The 19,848-nt window shown below is 43.4% G+C and overlaps 1 protein-coding gene across 1 annotated transcript in view; it reads right to left on the reverse strand.

Moving 5' to 3' along the window:
* The window catches only part of LOC147012762 (voltage-dependent P/Q-type calcium channel subunit alpha-1A-like), a gene marked incomplete at its 5' end in the record, with an annotated part of 328,227 nt that overhangs the window by 124,094 nt on the left and 184,285 nt on the right, over positions 1–19,848 (reverse strand). Inside the window, 2 exons of the mRNA XM_085853452.1 lie at positions 3,511–3,570; positions 4,554–4,683. Of these exons, the coding sequence (XP_085709578.1) occupies positions 3,511–3,570; positions 4,554–4,683 (190 nt within the window). The remainder of the gene's footprint in view (positions 1–3,510; positions 3,571–4,553; positions 4,684–19,848) is intronic.

Consider the following 19,848-nt stretch of genomic DNA (forward strand, 5'->3'; position numbering starts at 1 on the left):
TCTAAAATGTCGTTTGCTTGCTGGCATGACAATTTTTTTTTGTATTTATGCATTTGTTTTCGATATTATTTTCCATTTATCAGCAGAGCTCCAGATATAAAGTACGTTCAGCAGTGGCGAAATTAATTTTATCTTTCCTATGAGGCTAACTTGGCTGCACCTGGTGGGTTTGAGGGTTGTGGAGTAGCAGCTGAAACCTGAATTCTATCCAGGTTTGCTCTTTATTTCTTTGGGTTCCTCCTTGGTCTTCTGTTTGATTAATGATAATTATGATGTCATAGGTCATGTGGTGTGGCAGCCATGTTGTAAAAAAAGAGAAACATTGGACCTCTGTATCTTCAAAACCTCTACTTGGTCACAGGTGCTTTCATTATGATGTCATAATTGCATACGTAGAACGCTACAACCAATCAGTATGGAACATTTTGAGGGTCATCTAGGGCTTAATTGTATGGGGTAAAAAATTGATGACATGTCACATTGTTCGGCAGCCATATTGTTTTTAACATAAAAACCTTGTCCTCCAAAACGGCTGAACAGGTTGAGAAACTTTGCAGATATGATCGCCGATCTATGAAGAACAAATAGTTCTCCGCCTATGATGTCAAAGGTCGCATGGTTTGGTAGCCATATTGGATTTACCCTAAAACGTTTAAAAATTATCTTCTCCAGAACGGCTCGACAGATCAAGTGGAAAATACACCGATATGTTCTCCAAGCCTTGGGGATACCAGGGTGTTCACAAATAATTAATCGGTTACATGGTCTGATTGCATTATTGGATTGAACAAAAGTCTTTAAAAAATTATTTCTCTTGAACCGCTTCATCAATCGACGTGAAATGTCACAGTTATGATCTAGTCGTCATGGGGAATATTTGTTTTAAATTTCAACCTGATCAGACGCATGGTCTGGCAGCCAGAATTATTGAGTAATTTGAATCTGGGTTCAGGGATTTCAATCAAACTTGGTACAAGTATTATAATGATGTGATGATGTAGGTGGAGGCACATCTGTCGACGTCGCGATGTCAAAGAGTGCCCTTCTCGTGTCTACAGTTTTACTGACGTACTATTATTAAGATTATCTCACCACTTCTAATGAAGGAAAAATAAAAATAGTGTGAAGTCATAATTTTTAACACGTTTCAAAAACAGCAAATAAGATATTAAAAAGTATGCGTTTGCATATGAATGTAAATCAGCTATGTGGGAGCACCATTGCACTGTACAGTCGTGCATTGGCAAGGCATTTTGCCCCATTATTATCTCAGACACCGAAGGTGGATGGAGATTATGTTTTCATACCTGTCTGTCTGTCTGTGTGTGAGCACGATATCTCAAAAAGTTATGGATGGATTCAGACGAAATTTGGTGAACAGGTTGTGTTTGACAAGGTTGAATTGATTAGATTTTGATGAAGATCCAGATCAGGATGCGAAGAAAAAAATTGTTTAAGTGATTCACCATTGAGAAATGAGGCCAAAAACAATATATAGTATAATATTTCAAAAAGTTGTGGATGGATTATGACAAAACTTGGTGGATGAGTTGAGTAGGAGAAAAAACAAGCTGATCAGATTTTGGTTCAGGTATGGCCCATCAGTGAGATACAAAACATAAACTGGTCAGCTGGGCAGAGGTATGCGCTCAACTGAGCACCGTTATAGTTTAATTATATTTTTTTGCTTCGACAGTACCACAAGCTCAAAAAGCAAGGCCAAATGGCAGGAAAATTATCTGGCAATTTGTGGGTGTAAAAGTTTTTGACAAGGATACACAAGCAACTTTAATGCAGGAGGAGGCCATTCGGCCCATCAAGCCTGTGCAACAGGTGTATATATATACACCTTTATCCCACTTTATCTCACCTCCAGGTACCTATCCAATTCCTTTAGAATTGATTCCTTTAAGAAATCTATCCAATTCCTTGAGAAATAGGCTTTACACCAAAGAGGTCAGCGATTGACCGTATCCTTGCTCTTTATCCCACTTTATCTCACTTCCAGGTACCTATCCAATTCCTTTAGAATTGATTCCTTTAAGAAACCTATCCAATTCTTCCAATTCCTTTATAAATAGGCTTTACACCAAAGTGGTCAACGACTGACCGTATCCTTGCTCTTCGGGTCCTCACCGAATGCAGACGAGAGTTTCGGCAGGGGCTGCTTGCACCTTGAGTTGATCTCTGTAAAGCGTTTGATTCAGTGAATCGGGATGCCCTCTGGAGGATTCTTGGTCTTCGTGGGGTGTCACCAAAACTGATATATCTGATGTCTGAACTATACTCTGGTACTGAGAGTGATGTAAGACGTGGTGGCACCATCTCTGACTTATTTCCAGTTGTTACTGGAGTTCGTCAGGGGTGTGTACTGGCCCCCACACTTTTCAGCACTTTTCAGAACTTGTATGGACGGGATTCTGGGGAGAGATCAAGCTGTGGTGCATCGTTTGGGCATGTCAAGATCTCTGACCTTGATTTCGCAGATGATGCAGTCATCTTTGCGGAGACTTTAGACATCCTTTTGGGGGCCCTCGAGGTGCTGAATGAGGAGTCGGAGCCGCTGGGATCACGGGTTTCCTGGGTCAAAACTAAGATCCAGGCTTTCAATGACATCTTGGATGCTGCTTTCCTGTCTGTGCCTGTTTGTGGTGAGGATGTTGAGGTCATGGAGAGATTCAATTACCTTGGCAGTGATATTCAGGTCTCTGCTGGCTGTGAGTCAGAGGTCAATAGATGTCTGGGTCGGGCCTGGGGAGTCATGGATTCACTGGATCATGGGGTGTGGCGCTGCCGGTACCTGTGCGCGAGGACAAAAGTCCAAGTCTTCAGGTCCTTGGTGCTTCCAGTCTTGCTCTATGGATGCAAGACTTGGACTCTGACCAAGGATCTGAGACAGACTTAATTCCTTTGGTACCAGGTCTCGTTGGAGAATCCTTGGCTATCGCTGGTCGGAGTTTGTGTCCAACGAGCGGTTGCTGAGAGAGACTCAAATGAGATTTGTTACCTGCATCATCTGTGAGCGTCAGCAGCGGCTGTATGGACATGTGGCTCATTTTCCTGACGCTGATCCTGTTCACCAGATTCTCTCAGCGAGGGAGTCTCATGAGTGGAGGAGGCCAATGGGCTGACCACGTGCCTCGTGGTTGCAGCAGGTTAATCGGCATCTCAAGGAGATGGGGATGGGCCAGGCATCTGCCTGAGGGATGGCCAGACGGAGGCCCCTGGAGTACCGGCGGAAAGTGGACGCAGCCACGCGCTGCTCTGGCGCATGCTCCCATACCTGACCTGACCTGACCTGACCTGACCTGATCCAATTCCAGTATAAAATCATACAACAGGAAAATATTATTTTTTGCTTTGTCATGCATCCAAACAGTTCCTTATTCACATGTTCGATGGCCTGTGCCATTTGTGATGGATGTGAAACCAGAAGAGTTTGGCCACCCAGTACTGCCCATAAGGTCACACATTGCACTGCATCGTGGTGCCAATATAATTCAGGCTTACCTTTATAACCATCTCAAAAGTGAAGACACCGGTGAAAATGTAATCAAAGTATCTTAGGACCTGAAAACAACAAAGCAAGACTCATGGGTGTTGTAATATGTCAAAGCAATTTTGGTAAAGTGTCAGTGAATATACCTGTAAACTTCCACAGATGGATTAACACTGGTGAGTTAGGGGTGAACGGGTTAATATGGACCTTTTTATAGTATTTATAATTCTAACCTTTCTCTTGTCAACATCTTAATCCTCCAGCTGATCATGATTCACTTAACAGAAAATAAAATGCAATGAAAGCACCCCAAAATGCACTCTAAACTATATTAAGGCTGTGAGTTGGATGATCTCTCAATTCCCAAAAGGACTGTCACAAATATGTACAGTAGACAAAAATATGGAAACACTAATTTAAAGTCTCTTAATAGGGTGCGTTGGGCCACCATGGTCCATGTGCAGCCTGTACGGCCTGGATGCACTTTGGCTTCAAGTCCACCAGCATCTGGAATTCTAGAGGAAGGATGTGGCACCATTCTTCCACGAGGAAGTCAATCAACTCACATCTGTTTGATGGAGGTGGAAAACGCCGCCTCAGGCGTCGTTCCATAATATCCCAGAAATGTTCAATTGGGTTCAGATCTGGTGACTGAGAAGGCCATGACATGCGGTTAACATCAGTATTCATGCTCATATCAAACCATTGGGTGAGCACACATGCTCTGTGGATGGGGGCATTGGGGGGGTCTCCTCTTGCAGCCATAATTATCGGCAACCAGAACTGTGCAGCATTTTTATACATGACCCAAAGCATACTGGGATGTTATTTATTTTATTCACACATGGGCCACACCTGTGTGGGAGTTGCTTGGTGTCATTTACCCAGGCGTTTCCATTTTCTTATCCATCACATGTACATATCCACTATCTTTTTCAAAGTTTCATCCTCATCCGGCTACTTCATTTCACTAAAACAAAACAACAACAACAACCTATGCAGTATTTCCACTCTGTGAATTGAAATCTTGTTTTTCTTCCCACCCAGAACCCACCTGGTTTCTTGTGGACTCGCTCTTAACTGGATCCTCTGCAGCAAGAGCGATACTGCTCATCCCAATGACCGCCAGGATGCACATCTCAAAGTAGCGCAAGTTTACCACAAAGTGGCATGCCCGGCGCACCCTGAGCAAAACACACATGCACACACAATCTTTTCATGTCTGTTCTTCACAATTCTACTTATTTATTGTACAGGCACGGCTATTCCTAAAACATTATATAACAAGAAAAAGAGCAATCAGAGATTGCAGATCCCCATCAGGACTTGTTTTGTGTGGTGTTTGTGTAGTTTTGAGTGGTGTATTTTGTGCGGTGTTTGTGCACTGGTGTGTTATGTAATTAAGAATAGCCATAACTGGAACTGCCACTTGATAACAGCTGGCAGTGATAACCGAGTACCGAGATGTCCTGCTATGATGCAACCCCACTTTGATCGGACCCTTGACCCCGACCCATGATGTTTATTTTTATTCAACTGAATTCAGAATAGGATTAAAATAAATTCAATTCAAGTCAAATGGAAGACCAAATCGGTACAGTCCTGCATTGGAGTAATTAGAAGGAACCAAAACAAGCAAAAGCAAAGACGGAGTCATTAGGAGGAAGCTGGACAGGATTTGGGTTTCAGCAGCTACTCCTCCACCCTCAAACCCATCCAGGCACAGCCAAGTGAGCTTTATTTAAAAATCAAAACGAACCTAGATTAAAAAAATATAAATAATTCTGGCTGTCAGAGTATGTGTCCGATCAGGTTGAAATTTCAAAACTTACATTCACCATCACTACCAGATCAAAATTTTTAAGTTGCATGTCAACTGATGAAGTGGTTCAAGAGAAATAACTTTTTAAAATATTTTTGATCAATCCAATATGGCTGCCAGACCATGTGACATGAACACCCTGGTATCCCCATGGTTTGGGGAATGTGTGTGAAGTTCCCACTCAATCTGTCCAGCCGTTATGGAGAAGATTTTTTTATAGGTTTTAGGGCAAGTCCAATATGGCTACCAAACCATGTGACCTTTGACATCATAGGTGTGAATGTTTTGTTCCTCATGGATAGGTGGTCATACGTGTAAAGTTTCATCTCAATCTGTTCAGACATTTCAGAGAGGAAGATTTTTGAAGGTTATTATTATTATTATTTTAAATGGCTGCTGAACCACATGACCGATGACATCATCAATTTTTTTTTTCTGTGAATCAATTTATCCCAAGGATGACCCTCAAAATTTTTCAAACTGATCACATCTAGCATTCTATGTATGCAATTATGACGTCATAACAAAGGCACCTATGACATCATAATAAAAAAACACTTATTCCCCCAAGGAGTACTTGCAATGTGCCAAGGTTCAATTTTTTCCTTGGTATGGTTTCGGAGATAGAGGTGCAATTTTTTTTCCTTTTTTTCCCAACATGGCTGCCACGCCACATGACCAATGACATCATAATTATCAATCAAAGATTCTACATAAGTCGTCACTCCTATGATGAAAACTTTGTGTCAATCCGCCAAGCGGTTGCAGAGAACAACACTCATGTTCTGTGCAGACAAACAAACAGACAGACAAACGGACCCAAATGCAATAAATAGCCGCGGCAAAGGAGAGGGTAATAATTTAAAGTATTGCTGTAAATGATGTTCGTTTCACAAAATATTATATTCCACTTTATTTAAATAATAAACCTCAAATAAGCATAGTTCCCTTACCTAAAGTAAGAACCTTAACCTGTAAGCAATTGAATGGTTTCCTAACAGCACGGATCATCAGCTGGGCACCGTTCTTCCTCAAGGTTTTGATCCGTTCAACCCAGAACCTCTCCAATTGGCTGATTCACAACCTCGGTGATGGATCCACATCAGTAGATTACCGACATCAATAGATCTACAACCTCAGCTGCATCCAGACAGTCAGTAAACCCATCAAAGCAACATCACCATTCAAACGTTACTCGCTGGAGGACTAAATGTGTTATCACATAGTTACAACTCCCATCACACGTTCTATTATATGATGGTCAATAATGTCAACCACAAGAGTGCGACATTTGAGCAGCAAGGAAGTCCAAGCAGACCCAACTGATCGAGGTTCGGCCATCTACAAATAAAAACAAGAAAAAGAGCAATCAGAGATTGCAGACCCTTGCCAGGATATATTTTGTATGGTGATTGTGTACCGGTGTGTTACATATAATTAATAAGAGACATAATTAAAACTGCCACTTTATAACTGCTGGCAGTGATGACCGGGTACCAAGACGTCCCGCTTTGATTGGACACCTGATCCTGACCCATGACGTTTATATATTATTATTCATTATTCCATTGAATTTAGAATGGGATTAAAATAAATTTAAGTCAAATCAAATTGAAGACCAAATAGGTACAGTCCTGCATTGGAACAATCAAAAGGAACCAAAACAAGCAAAAAGCAAAGATGAAGTCATCAGGAGGAACCTGGATAGGATTTGAATTTCAGCTGCTACTCCTCTACCCTCAAACCCATCGAAGAACAGCTCAGTGAGCCCTATTCAAAAAAAAAATAAAAAAATAAAAACAAAAATAACCCATATAAAAAAATTAAATAATTCTGGGTGCCAGACCATGCGTCCGATAAAGTTGAAATTTAAAACATCTATTCCCAATCACCACTAGATCATCAATGTTAAGTTTCACATCGCTTCATTAAGTGGTTCCAGAAAAAACATGATTTCATATTTTTCTTCAATCCAATATGGCTGCCAAACCATGTAACCTACGATGTCATATGTGTGAACGTTTTGTTCCTCATGGATAGGCGGTCATATGTGTAAAGTATCACCTCGATCTGTTTAGCCACTTAAGAGAAGAAGATTTTGAAGTTAAAAAACAACAACAACAATATGGCTGCCGAATCACATGACTGATGACATCATCAAATTCTTTTCTGTGGACTATTTTATCCCAAGATGACTCTCAAAAATTTTCATACTGATCAGATGTGGCGTTCTTCTTATGCAATTATGATGTCACAATGAAAGCACCTATGATATCATTTTTTTAAAAAATCACACTTATTCTGCATGAAGAGATCTTACCGTGTGCCAAGTTTCATTTTTTTCCTTGGTGCAATTTCAGAGATGCAGATTTCGAAAGTTTTTCCAACATGGCTGCCACACCACGTGACCTATGACGTGATACTTATCATTTTTTTTTTTTTTTTTTTTTGTATACCTTGGTCGAGGCTCGTATGAGAGCTAACACACAACTCACAGCAAGGAGGCATGAGACAAGAGGGGCGGGAGTGGAAGGGACAAAACATTGGGGAACAGACACAGGTGAACTGTGGAAGGGAGAGGGATGGGGATGGGACGGGGAACATGGCGAGGGGAAGATGGACATTAAAGGGACTTTCAGGAAGGAAAGCAGGAGAATTGAAGGAAGTGGGCTTGGGTGGATTATCGGGGGTAGAAAAGATCGAGGATTTGGATGGGGGAAGATAAGAGGTGGTGGTGAACAGCTGTTTTGAAAGCCTGAAGGGAAGAATGGGAAAGAATAGAGTGAGGAAGTTTATTCCAAAGGCGGGAAAAAGAGGAATGAAAGAGTGAAGATGAGCAGTGATTCGTGATTTTGGTAGTTTTACCAGAAGGGGGTTGTTGGCGGACCTTGAGCGCCCTGTGGAAATGTGGTTGGGTCAAATCGCAGAGAGAGCAGGGGGGCAAGGCTGGACAGGAGTCGGTAGAAGACAGAAAGACCACCGACCAACCTGCGGTGATTGAGTGAGAGGCCCAAAGACTCAGCTTCATTGCGGGAGATGCCAATGATCTTAAAAGCCCTGGTTTCGACAGCGTGAAGTCGAGAAAGGTGGGAGGCAGGAGCACCAGCCCAGAGGGGAGAGCAGTACTCCATCAGGCTACGGACAAAAGCTTTGTAAGTGGTGAGGAGCTCAAGAGGGCCGAGGAAGGACTTTGCACGACGGAGGATTCACAGTCGGCGACTGGCTTTTGAGGCAAGGTTGGAAATGACTTTCCCAGGAAAGGTCATGGCAGATAGTGAGACCCAGAAGCTTGAAAGAAAAGACTTCTTCCAGAGGATTGTTGAGAAAGTGGATGGGGTTTTGTAAACGGTCCTTTCGAAGAGACATAGTGAGAGTGTGAGATTTGTCTGGATTGAAAGACATGTTCCACGTGTTGGACCAGTTTGTGATTTTATCCAGATCTGCAGTGAGCGAAGAAGCTGCTGCTTGCCGGTCTGAGGGATGACAGATGGTACGGCAGAGGGTTGAGTCATCGGCAAAGAGAAATAGAGGATTTTCCAGAGAGTCCGAGAGATCATTGATGAAAACCAGAAAAAGAACAGGGCCCAGAACGCTACCTTGAGGAACTCCAGCCTGCACAGGAAGAGGGGATGAAAGAACTCCATTTAGGGCCACACGTTGACTGCGACAGGAGAGGAAGTCTGCGAGCCATGAGTGGAGATGGCCTTGAATACCATGGGCAGAGAGTTTGGTGAGTAGGGCAGGGTGCCAGACTGTGTCAAAAGCACGTGATATGTCCAGGGGTACGGCTCGGATTTCCTGTCTGGCATTGAGGACCTCCATCCATTGATGGGAGAGCAGTAGCAGCATATCTAGGGTAGAGTGACCTGGTCTGAAACCAAATTGATGATTGGAAATCAAGCCATTGGAGAAGAGGAAGGATTTCATGTCTGAAGCGATGATGGATTCCATAACCTTGCTGATGATTGGGAGAAGGCTGATTGGTCTATAGTTACAGGGATCTGTTTTTGCACCTTTTTTATGCAGGGCAGTGATGTTAGCAGATTTCCAAGCAGATGGCAGATGACCTTGGGAAAATGAGAGGGTGAATAGAACAGAGAGAGGGTGAGCAAGAGCAGAAGAGCAGGCTTTGAGGACACGTGGGCTGATGCCGTCTGGACCGGTTGCAGAATCTGACTCGAGGTTTGAAAGCAAGCTCTCCACCTTGTCAGGAGAAAAGGATACAGAGTCCAGGGACAGTTGGGGGCGACTGGGTAAAGTGGGTAGAGATAGTGATGGGATTAGGACACAAGATTTAGCTGCAAACACCGAGTTTAGACATTCAGCTTTATCACGTGTGGAATCAGCAGTGCGGCCATTTGAGGTAAGGGAGGGATGGAGGGGGAACATACACCAGAAACAGATTTGATTAAACGCCACCAGGATTTTGAGGAGGGAGAGAGGTTTGAGAGTTCAGACTTGAGATGAGAAAGATGTTGTTTTCTGGCTCTCCTGAGGGTAGCTGCACACTTGTTCCGAGCTTTGTGGAAAGAACTGAGATTGCCCTCAGTTGGGTTTGCTTTCCATGAGGCAAAGGCAAGTTGTTTCAGGACAACTGCCTCGCCACAAGCTTCAGTCAACCAAGGGCGGAGGAAGGGTAGGACAACTGAACACGAGAGGTGATAAATCTGTGCATGAGGGAGAGCAAGTTTCTTTGAAAGAATTCCCAGGATGAGTTGATGTTTGAGAAGGTAGTGATAGGAGACCAGTCTGTAAGTTTGATGGCTGCTCGGAGACCCTGCCAGTCGGCTTGAGTGAAATGCCAGACTCAACGGCGGTGAGGTGGTTCTCTGATAACAGCCAGAGAGATGTCCACTTTAATAAGGACGTGGTCAGAAGAACCAATTGGAGCGAAGGAAGAGCAGCAGATATTGTCAGGGAAATTTGTCAAAATCAGATCCAGAAGAGATGGAGTACCATTGGTTGAGATCCGGGTCGGGAAGTTGACCGATTGAGTCAGTCCCAATGAGTCACAGAAAGCTTTTGCTGATGTCCCATGGCAGGTAAGAGAGGTACCCACACCTCGCCAACTGGCGTGATGACAATTGAAGTCGCCACATAAGAGGAAGAGAGAGTTTGGATGAGAAGATAGAAGATGGTCCATGTTTTCGGAGAGTGAGGTGTAGATGGAGTCATCACTGTTCGGTGGACGGTACAGTACACATATAAACATGAGGTGGGAGTGGAGGGGAAGCCGAAGCCAGAGGTATTCCTGGGGGTGTGGGGGAGTGAGAGCAGTGCAGGGAGAGTGAGGAATAGAGTCTTTGATGAAGAGAGCAACACCTCCACCAGGACGAGGCTCAGGTCTGTCATACCGTAAGAGGGAGTAACCAGGAGAGATACTTGGGAGTCAGACACGTCTTGGGAGAGGAAAGTTTCTGTTAGGCAGATAATGTCTGGTTTGTCAGTGGCAACCTGCATGGAAAGATCTGAAAGGTTTGAGCGAAGGCCCCGGATATTTGAGGTCCACACTTTTTAATGAAGAGGTAGGGGAGGAGGCTTTTGGTGCAGGAGGTGGAGGGGCGGGGGGAGGGTCGGACGAGGGACGAGGGGGGAGGTAAGGAGGGTTGCTGAAGGAGTGTGGGGTATTGCAGAATAGCGAGGAGAGGGGGCCGAATGAGGAGGAGAAAAGGCTCTGTGGTGCTGTGGAGAGAGGGGGACAAGAGACAAGGAAGATGGCAGTTGAGGATTTGAGGAGGTGGAGTGAAGAGATGGAGGTGAGAGGGCAGTGGAGGGAGGCAGGTTGGTGGATGAGAGGGGGGCAACTTTGAGAAGGAAGAGTGAGGGGGATGAAAGGTGGGAGAAAGGTGAGGGGGAATTTTTGAAAGAGGTGAGAGGGAGGCTTGGAGGGAGAAGAGTGGGATTGTTGCTTTGAGAGTGAGAGTGAGGGGTGAGGGGGGTGAGTTGGCACTGAAGTTGGAAAAAAGAATGGTTGATGGAAAGCGAGCATCCATGGCAAACTGTGGTTTTTAAAAGTTTTAGGTCAGAGATGCGATTTAACACAATTCTTGATGGATGCAATGAAGGCGAATTCAGAGCATGGAGAGAAGAAGCGCTGTAATAGTTGGATTTTTTTAGGCAAGGAATGAAGGAGAGCTCGAAATGAGAGCAGTCTGTTAAAATAGCAGAAGAGTAGTGCATTGTGAAACAGTAAAGAGTACCACATGTGTGAGAGAGGAAGATGAAGCATTATAAGATCGTTTTTGTTGTTAATATTAATGTATGAGAGAGTTCAACAGATTAGGTCATGGAAGTGTAAAAAAAAAAAATAAAAAAAAAATAATAAAAAAAAAACGAGGAAGACGAGGAGGAAGTTAAGAGGAAGAAGAAGTAGCAGAATCGGGAGAAGGTTGTTGTTGTTGTTGTTGGGTTTTTTTTTTTTTTTTGAGATAAGAAAGAGATTAGTTGGGAGAATGGGGGATGTTTGGAAAGTGGGGAGGATGAAAATTGAAGGTAATGGGGAGGATAGAAATTGAAGGTAATGGGGAGAAAAAAAAAAATCATTACAACATTCGACATGAGTAGTCACACCTATGGTGAAAATTTCGTCTCAATCTGATAAGCGGTTGCAGAGAAAATCACAAAAGTTCTGTGTGGACAAACAAACAAACAAACAGACAGACAGACAACCAGACGGACCCAAACGCAATACCCTCTCCTTCAGTGAGGGTAATTAACCCAGACGATCATAGGCATAATGGTTGGAGCATCCTCCGAGTCTGGAGAGGTCTGTACTCCTTCCACAGGCTATAGAAATGGTATGTGCTGCTTCTTTACTTGACGCTTAGTAATTAAAAAGGACAGAGTATGCACAAACAACCATCGGCTGGCAGCCATTGTGCAGGCTTGATCGGCCTAATAGCCTCCTCTTGCGTTGAAGTTTCTCGCAAGGGAACTCATAAATTCCTAAAATGGTGGAATTTTGAAGGCGTCTTTCCTCAAAACAGCTGTTCAGGTCTTCAAAACAGCTGTTCACCACCATCTCTTATGTTCCCCCATCCAAAACCAGGATCTTTTCTACTCCCGCTAATCCACCCCAAACCCACCGAGCTGTTTGGGTTTTCCCTGCTTTCCTTCCTGAAAGTCCCTGTAGTGTCCATGTTGTTTACCCTGTGTACCCCACCCCATCCCTCTCCCTTCCACAGATTTCCTCATGTCTCTGTTCCCCCCACTGTCTTTTTCATTCCTTCTCGTGCCCCTCTTGTCTCCTGCTCCCCTTGTGCATTTTTATCAGCTCTCATACGAGCATTGACAGTGTATAAACAATACATCTTATACATCTTCATTTTTGGTTTTGGTACCGTCGTGACCCCAACATTCATATTTTCATTCTAACTCACATGTTGTCCAATTGGCAATAGCCTATCAGAAGAAACCAAAACATGGCCCACAAATGCTTAAGCCAGGGATTGTCAATGATTTATGACAACAGGGAACTGTTTTCATCCCTGTCTGTGTGTTTGTTTGTTACCCTCACCTAAAGAGAGGGTGTTGCATTTGAGTCCGTTTGTTAGTCTGTTTGTCCGCACAGAACTTTCGTGTTTTTCTCCGTTATCGCTTGTCGGACCGAGATTAAATTTTCACCATTGGTGCGAGGACTCATGTAGAATGTTTTAATGATAATTATGACGTCATAGGTCACGTGATGTGGCAGCCATATTTGAAAAACGGAAAAAAAACACTTTGGACCTCGAGCTCTGAAACCGCACCAAGGAAAAAAAATTGAAACTTGGCACATAGCAAGTACTCCTCATGGGGAATGAGTGTGATTTTTAGGGCATCGTAGGTGCCTTCGTTATGATGTCATAATTGCATATGTAGAACGCCACATCCGATTAGTATGAAAAATTTTGAAGGTTATCTACGGATTAAATGGTCCACATGAAAATGACGTCATCGGTCAAATTATTTGGCAGCCATGTTGTTTAAAAAAAAAAAAAAATTCAAAAATCTTCCCTGAAATGTCTGAACAGATCGAGACGAAACTTTACAAGTATGATCTGTTCATGAGGAACAAAAGGTTCACACATATGATGTCATAGGTCACATGGTTTGGTAGCCATGTTTGATTTACCCTAAAACACATGAAAATAGACCACTCATAAGAAGTCCTGGCAAGGGTCTGCAATCTCTGATTGCTCTTTTTCTTGTTTTCTGTGAGTAGAATATCAAATTGATGAGATTTTTGTGAAAATTCAGATCCGGATCCGGATGTGGGAATTAAATTTTTTTAAGTAATTCTTCACCATTGAGATAGTGCCAAAAATGATATTGCATGATATTTCAAAAAAGTTAAAGACAAATTTATATGAAACCTGGTGGAGAGGTTGGGTGTGTGACAACGATGAATTGATTCAATTTTGGTGAAGATCAGGATCTGGATACTCGTTTTTTTGTTTTTTTTCAATGATTTTTTGACCATTTATCTTCTTCTTCTTTCGGCTGCTCCCGTTAGGGGTCGCCACAGCATAGTGATTTGGCACAAATGTTTAACACCGGATGCCCTTCCTGACTCAACCCTGGTCGTCTCTTACGACACCGGGATCTGGTACACCTATTTTTTAACAGGGGTATACACCATTTTTGACCATTGATAGATGGGGCTAAACTGATATATAGCACGATATCTCAAAAAGTTGTGGACATATTATGACAAGACATTGTGGTTGAGTTGTATAGATGACAAGAACAAGCCAATTAGATTTTGGGTTAAAGACCAGATGCAGATCCGGCCTATCAGTGGCATACAAAACAAACTGTTCAGCCTGGTGGAGGTATGAGCTCAACCGAGTGTCATTCTGGTTATGTATGGAAAGTTAGGAGGATTTGAACCGCCTTCTCCACCACCACACCCCAATAATGTCATGAAAATGCCCCTTCACTCAACTCTCCTCACTCCTATCTCCTCTCAACCTCCTTTGCCCTCTCCACCCTATCCCTTCCAACACGACCCCTGTCCTCTATTCTCCATAATCTCTTCTCCTACTTATTCTCTGCCACCAAACACAATATCATTTTAAACGAGAATGGCACTCTTCGACAGTCGACAGATACAGTGCTTTCAGAATGTATTCACACCCCTTGACTTTTTCACATTTTGTTGTGTTACAGCCTGAATTTAAAACGGATGAAATTAAAAAATTTTGTCACCGATCTTCACAAAATACCCCATAATGACAAAGTGAAAACAACTTTTTAGAAATTTTTCCAACTTAATTAACAATGAAAAACAATTATCTCATTGACACAAGTATTCAGCCCCCTGAGTCAATACTTTGTAGAAGCACCTTTGGTAATGATTACAGCTTCAAGTCTTCTTGGGAATGTCTGTATCAGCTTTGCACATCTGGATTTGGGGAGTTTCTCCCATTCTTCCTTGCAGATTTGCTCAAGCTCTGTCAAGTTGGATGGGGAGCGTCGGTGAACAGCAATCTTTATGTCTTTCCACAGATTCTCAATGGGATTTGAGTCTGGGCTTTGGCTGGGCCATTCAAGGACTTTCACGTCCTTGTTCTGAAGCCATTCCAGTGTTGCTTTGGCTGTAGGCTTGGGGACATTGTTCTGTTGGAACGTAAATCTTTGCCACAGTTTAAGGTGTTTTGCACTCTGAAGCAGGTTCTCCTCAAAGATTTGCCTGTATTTGGCTCCATTCATTGTTGCCTCTATCTTTACAAGTCTCCCAGTCACTGAAACGTATCCCCATTGGATGATGCTGCCACCACCATGCTTCATGGTAGGGATGGTGTTAGATGGGTGATGAGCTGTGCTCGGTTTCTGTCAGATGTAGCACTATGCATTCAGGCCAGAGTTCAATTCTCCTCTCATCAGACCACAGAATATTTTGCTTCATACTTCTTGGTCAGTTGTGTGCGTTGTGATTTGTTCTTATTCCACGTGTTCTGGTTCTTGGCATTCTGGTGGTCAGCGTGCATTCCTGGCCGGTGGACAACAGAGCTTGGCGGAGCGAGCAAGTGGAACAGAGTCAACAAACAAGCGCAATGCAGTCCATAACCGAGTGAGACTACCAGGCGTCAGGCTCAGCACAGTTATTAGGACATTAGATTTCACACTCACAGACCTCCTTCCACTTCACTATTAAGCTATCTCCTCACATGGTCCTATCGTTATTGCCGACTTGTCTACTATGGACGCAATAAAAGGGAATCAGTGATTGCCCAGGCATACTGATCCAAATCTCTGCACCGCCCCCTCATTTTGCACCTCCTCCGACTGCTCAACTTAGACACCATCAGTTTTTCTCCTCCTCCCCCCTCCTTCACGACTGGGTTTGCGCAGGTCCATCAACCATGCCTGGTAAATCCATCCATTGGAACCATACTCTGTACAGAGTGCCTGTGCTGCCAAAGCAGTCTCCTGGATTGTTGGGTGCAATCCTGGATGGGTCACCACTCCGACACAGGATACTCGAATGGCTCAATCATCCCAGCAAGCTGGGACTCATTTTGCCAACCTCGGAAGGATGAAAGGCTGTCAACCCCACCTGGTATTAATTCAACAGCCAACTGGGATTTGAGCTGAAGACCTCAGAATCCTGAGCCTGCCACCCTGGTATTATTTCAACAGGCAAGCAGGATTTGAACTGAGGACCTCAGAATCCCGAGCCTGCCACCCAAACCATTTAGCCAACAGCCTGGTAAATAAGAGGTCATAAACACCTCTTACCATTTAGCCAACAGCCTGGTAAATAAGAGGTCATAAACACCTTTTACCATTAAGCCAACAGCCTGGTAAATAAGAGGTCATAAACACCATTACCATTAAGCCAACAGCCTGGTAAATAAGGGGTCATAAACACCTCAAACTTTCTTTCCTCTTTTGGAAATATCTAACTTTCCTCGAGAGAGTGTTCTGATTGCACTCGTCATGTTAGTGCAAGTTGAGAACATATAAATTTTAGATAAGTATAACTCTCCACTGTATATCTTTGCTTTTGTAAATAATTGCATTTTTTTGCCACACCTCACCCATCCTTGCTTTCCTTGTTGTTCGTATTTCATGTATTAAATCTCTTGCTTATTGTGACACATACTTTTCCTCACCCTCGCTAATAATGAAATTTCCTGTATTATAAATGTACCCAGATCGTCACGTCTTTTCCTACATTGTTCCAGCATAGTCCGCACATGGTGTTAGCTGGGAAGTTCGACCTGACAGATTGGCTCTACACATGAGCCGGTGCGTTCTTGGCAGCTCTGCTTGGCTGCATCTGATCAAGTAAGACAAGACAAGTATCCATTGAGGGCATGGGACCCCCTTGATGCCGTCCTCCAAATGTAAGGTAACCACGTGAAACAGTGACACTGCTAGGATTGGTGGTACCAATCGACGTTCTTGGTCGATTAGCAACCCGCTGATCCGCAGAGTTATTCGCGACTGGTGGCCTCAGGACCAGGTGTTCGGGAGGAACTCAAACGCTTCTCCTCATGGCGAACCTCGAACCCCAGGCCGTAACAATGCTTCTGAAGCCACTGTCGTTGGTGGAGTATAAAGATGCCACAGTGTCCATGAAGAGTAGGTGAGCTCACAAATGACAAATTCCTGCTCTAACCTACAGGAGACACTGCAACAGCGGCACAGCTTCACACCAGCAAATGATGCTGCCCACGAACATATGCCATATACGAAAGAAGAAGAATGGCTGCCGAGATAAGAAAGAGGAAGGAAAGAGGGGTTAAGACAGATGTGAGTGGGTGAGTATCAGGTGTATAGAGAAGAAGGGAGAAAGAAGGAGGGAAGGTGAATAAATTTGGACTTTTTGTCTATGTAACACCAAAATAGGCTATAATTGCGTTTTATACCAATTGCTAATGAATGCGAGGAGATACGTGACCTAAAGGCCCTGTCACACCTTGAAGATTTAGCCAGTGTATGCCTGACATCTGCAAAATTTGGCTAAAACGCTGGCACACGTCGAATACATTATGGGTAAGTTTGTATACGTTAAGAGCACGCTGGCATACGTTATAGTACGCTGGCTTTTTTTCGTAGTACGCTGGCATACGTTGTAGTACGCCGAAGTGTGAGACAAATTTTCCATGCTTGAAATTTTTCGACGTATGCCAGCGTATGACTCACACGTTCCGCATAACGCTGGCCATAAGTTGTAGGCACGTTACGCGATCGTTGACACACGTCGACACGTGTTACTTGTAAGTTACTCATAAGTGGAAACACGTCGAGGTAATGTTTAGCGTACCCGAAACTTATTCTAACCGATGAGTAACGTGTTGTAGGCATGTTACGCGATCGTTGACACACGTCAACACACGTTACTTGTAAGTTACTCATAAGTCTAAACACGTCAAGGTAATGGTTAGCGTCAGTGTTCCAGACTCCCTGGTTTTTTTTCTTCTTCTTCGGTATGACGGTGATGTTGACACTTCGATTTCTAGTGCGGTTATAATATAATATAATTAATCGGCTGCCGCTCAACGATTTAAATCATAACCACACTAGAAATCTAAGTGTCAACATCACCGTCATACCTAAGAAAAAAATAAATAAAAAAAGAAACAGGGAGTCTGGAACACTGACACAAACCATTACCTCGACGTGTTTCGACTAATGAGTAACGTACAAGTAACGTGTGTCAACGATCGCGTAACGTGCCTATAACTTATGACCAGCGTATGCGGAACGTGTGTCATACGTCGAGAAATTTTCAACATGCTGAAAATTTCTCGACGTACTCGGTGTATGACGACGTATGCCAGCAAACTACGATGTATGCCAGCGTACTCTTAATGTATACAAAACGTACCCATAACGTATTCGACGTGTGCCAGCTTGGTTCGGCAAATTTTTCATACGTCGGCATACGCTGGCTAAAACGTCAAGGTGTGACAGCGGCTTCACACTTCGATGTCTAGTGCAGTTAAGATTTGAATCGTCGAGCCGCGGCCTATGAATAGCCTACGCCACGTGATCGCCGGCGATACGCTGCCGCGCGCTATGCATAAGTTAGACTATCGTTGGGCATAGGTTGTGAACGCCGACAACACGCTCAGCATTCGTTGGTATAAGTTATCTATATGTGATTAAAACGTTCTGTGTACGTTACTAATATGTTATGCATACGTCCAACACGTTATTATACGCCCAAAACTTAAAAAAACATCAATAGCTCAGCATACGACAGCGTTTTACATACATTTTGAGACCTTGCCATACGCTGGCTAAAACATCAAGGTGTGACAGCCCCTTAAGGAGGACTTCAAGGACACATTAATCTACATAGTAGTAGTAGTAGTAGAATGAAGAAAACCCACGAGACAATCTACTTCTTACATATGTCACAATGGTGGAGTATTTGACCACCCCCTTAACCACTGCCTCCACCGTCAACCCCATGCCCCTCCACCAGTACTTATCCAATTTAAACTGAGATCTGGTCGATGCAATTAATGCCGTATGTTGACCCGATTGCAGTAGTGTTTTAACACATGTACGATCAATAAACAGGTGTATAAATGTACTTGCTCTTTTGGCATCTTTCTCCACACAAATAAACGAGCTATTTGTTTGTTGTATTTGTCTTTCCTCCGTTTTAACCGAAACGGTTCTGTTAAATTGGTCGAAAACAAGATAAACGTTTTGCTTAAAGGTGTGAAACAAATAAATTCCACCTTGCAACTGGTGTTTTAAATTTTCATAAGTCGTCTTGAATCCTACCATTAATATATAATGGCTTACTGGCTTTGACACCAATGCAATTTTTTTATTTCGGACGCTCGACATCAAAAAGCTGCAAATATCGAACAAACAGTTTCGAATGGAGCACTTAAATTGCATCAGATGTGGAAATAAATGTGAATTGTTGCTCCCAGATTGCCGGACCGATGACAGAGGACGCCATTTGCATTTTTGCCTCCTCAATCCCGACACCGTTTAGAATCCCGTGCGGGCACGAGCAACTTGCTCGTTCGTCAAAATTACCATTTATATACAATTCGATCCCCCACGTATCTAATGATTGTACTTGAATCGATTGAATCATTTACATGGATTTAAGGTGCATAAGGAGACCATTCAGTCCATCATGCACCACACCAAACCAGATTTAATCAATCTGTTGATACCCCTTCCCTTCATGTGCAGCCTTTTGGCTGCTGCACTGGTTCTCATTTTGCTGACCTCAGAAGGATGACAGGCTGAGCCAACCCCCTGGTGTTAATTCAGTGGCCAATGGGGCTTGAACTCAGGACCCTAGGATTCCAAGCCAGCACTCTAACCACTAAGCCAACACCAGGCTCAGCCACACTGTTGAGACCTTTCCATCTCCTCCTCCTTAGCCCCCACTTCCTCCCGTTCTCTTGCCTCTTCATCACACAGATTCATACCTGAATAGTCTGTTGAAGAAAAAATAACTATATTAATGTACTCTCAATTATAATTGTTGCTGGTGCTTTATAAACTTAATTTTTATGCTACAAGTCAAATTGGCTGTCAGTTATGCTTCCTTTTACCC

Source organism: Eptatretus burgeri, chromosome 14, assembly GCF_056783735.1.
Source record: "Eptatretus burgeri isolate ZD-2024b chromosome 14, Ebu_testis_v1, whole genome shotgun sequence".
Taxonomy (NCBI): Eukaryota; Metazoa; Chordata; class Myxini; order Myxiniformes; family Myxinidae; genus Eptatretus; species Eptatretus burgeri.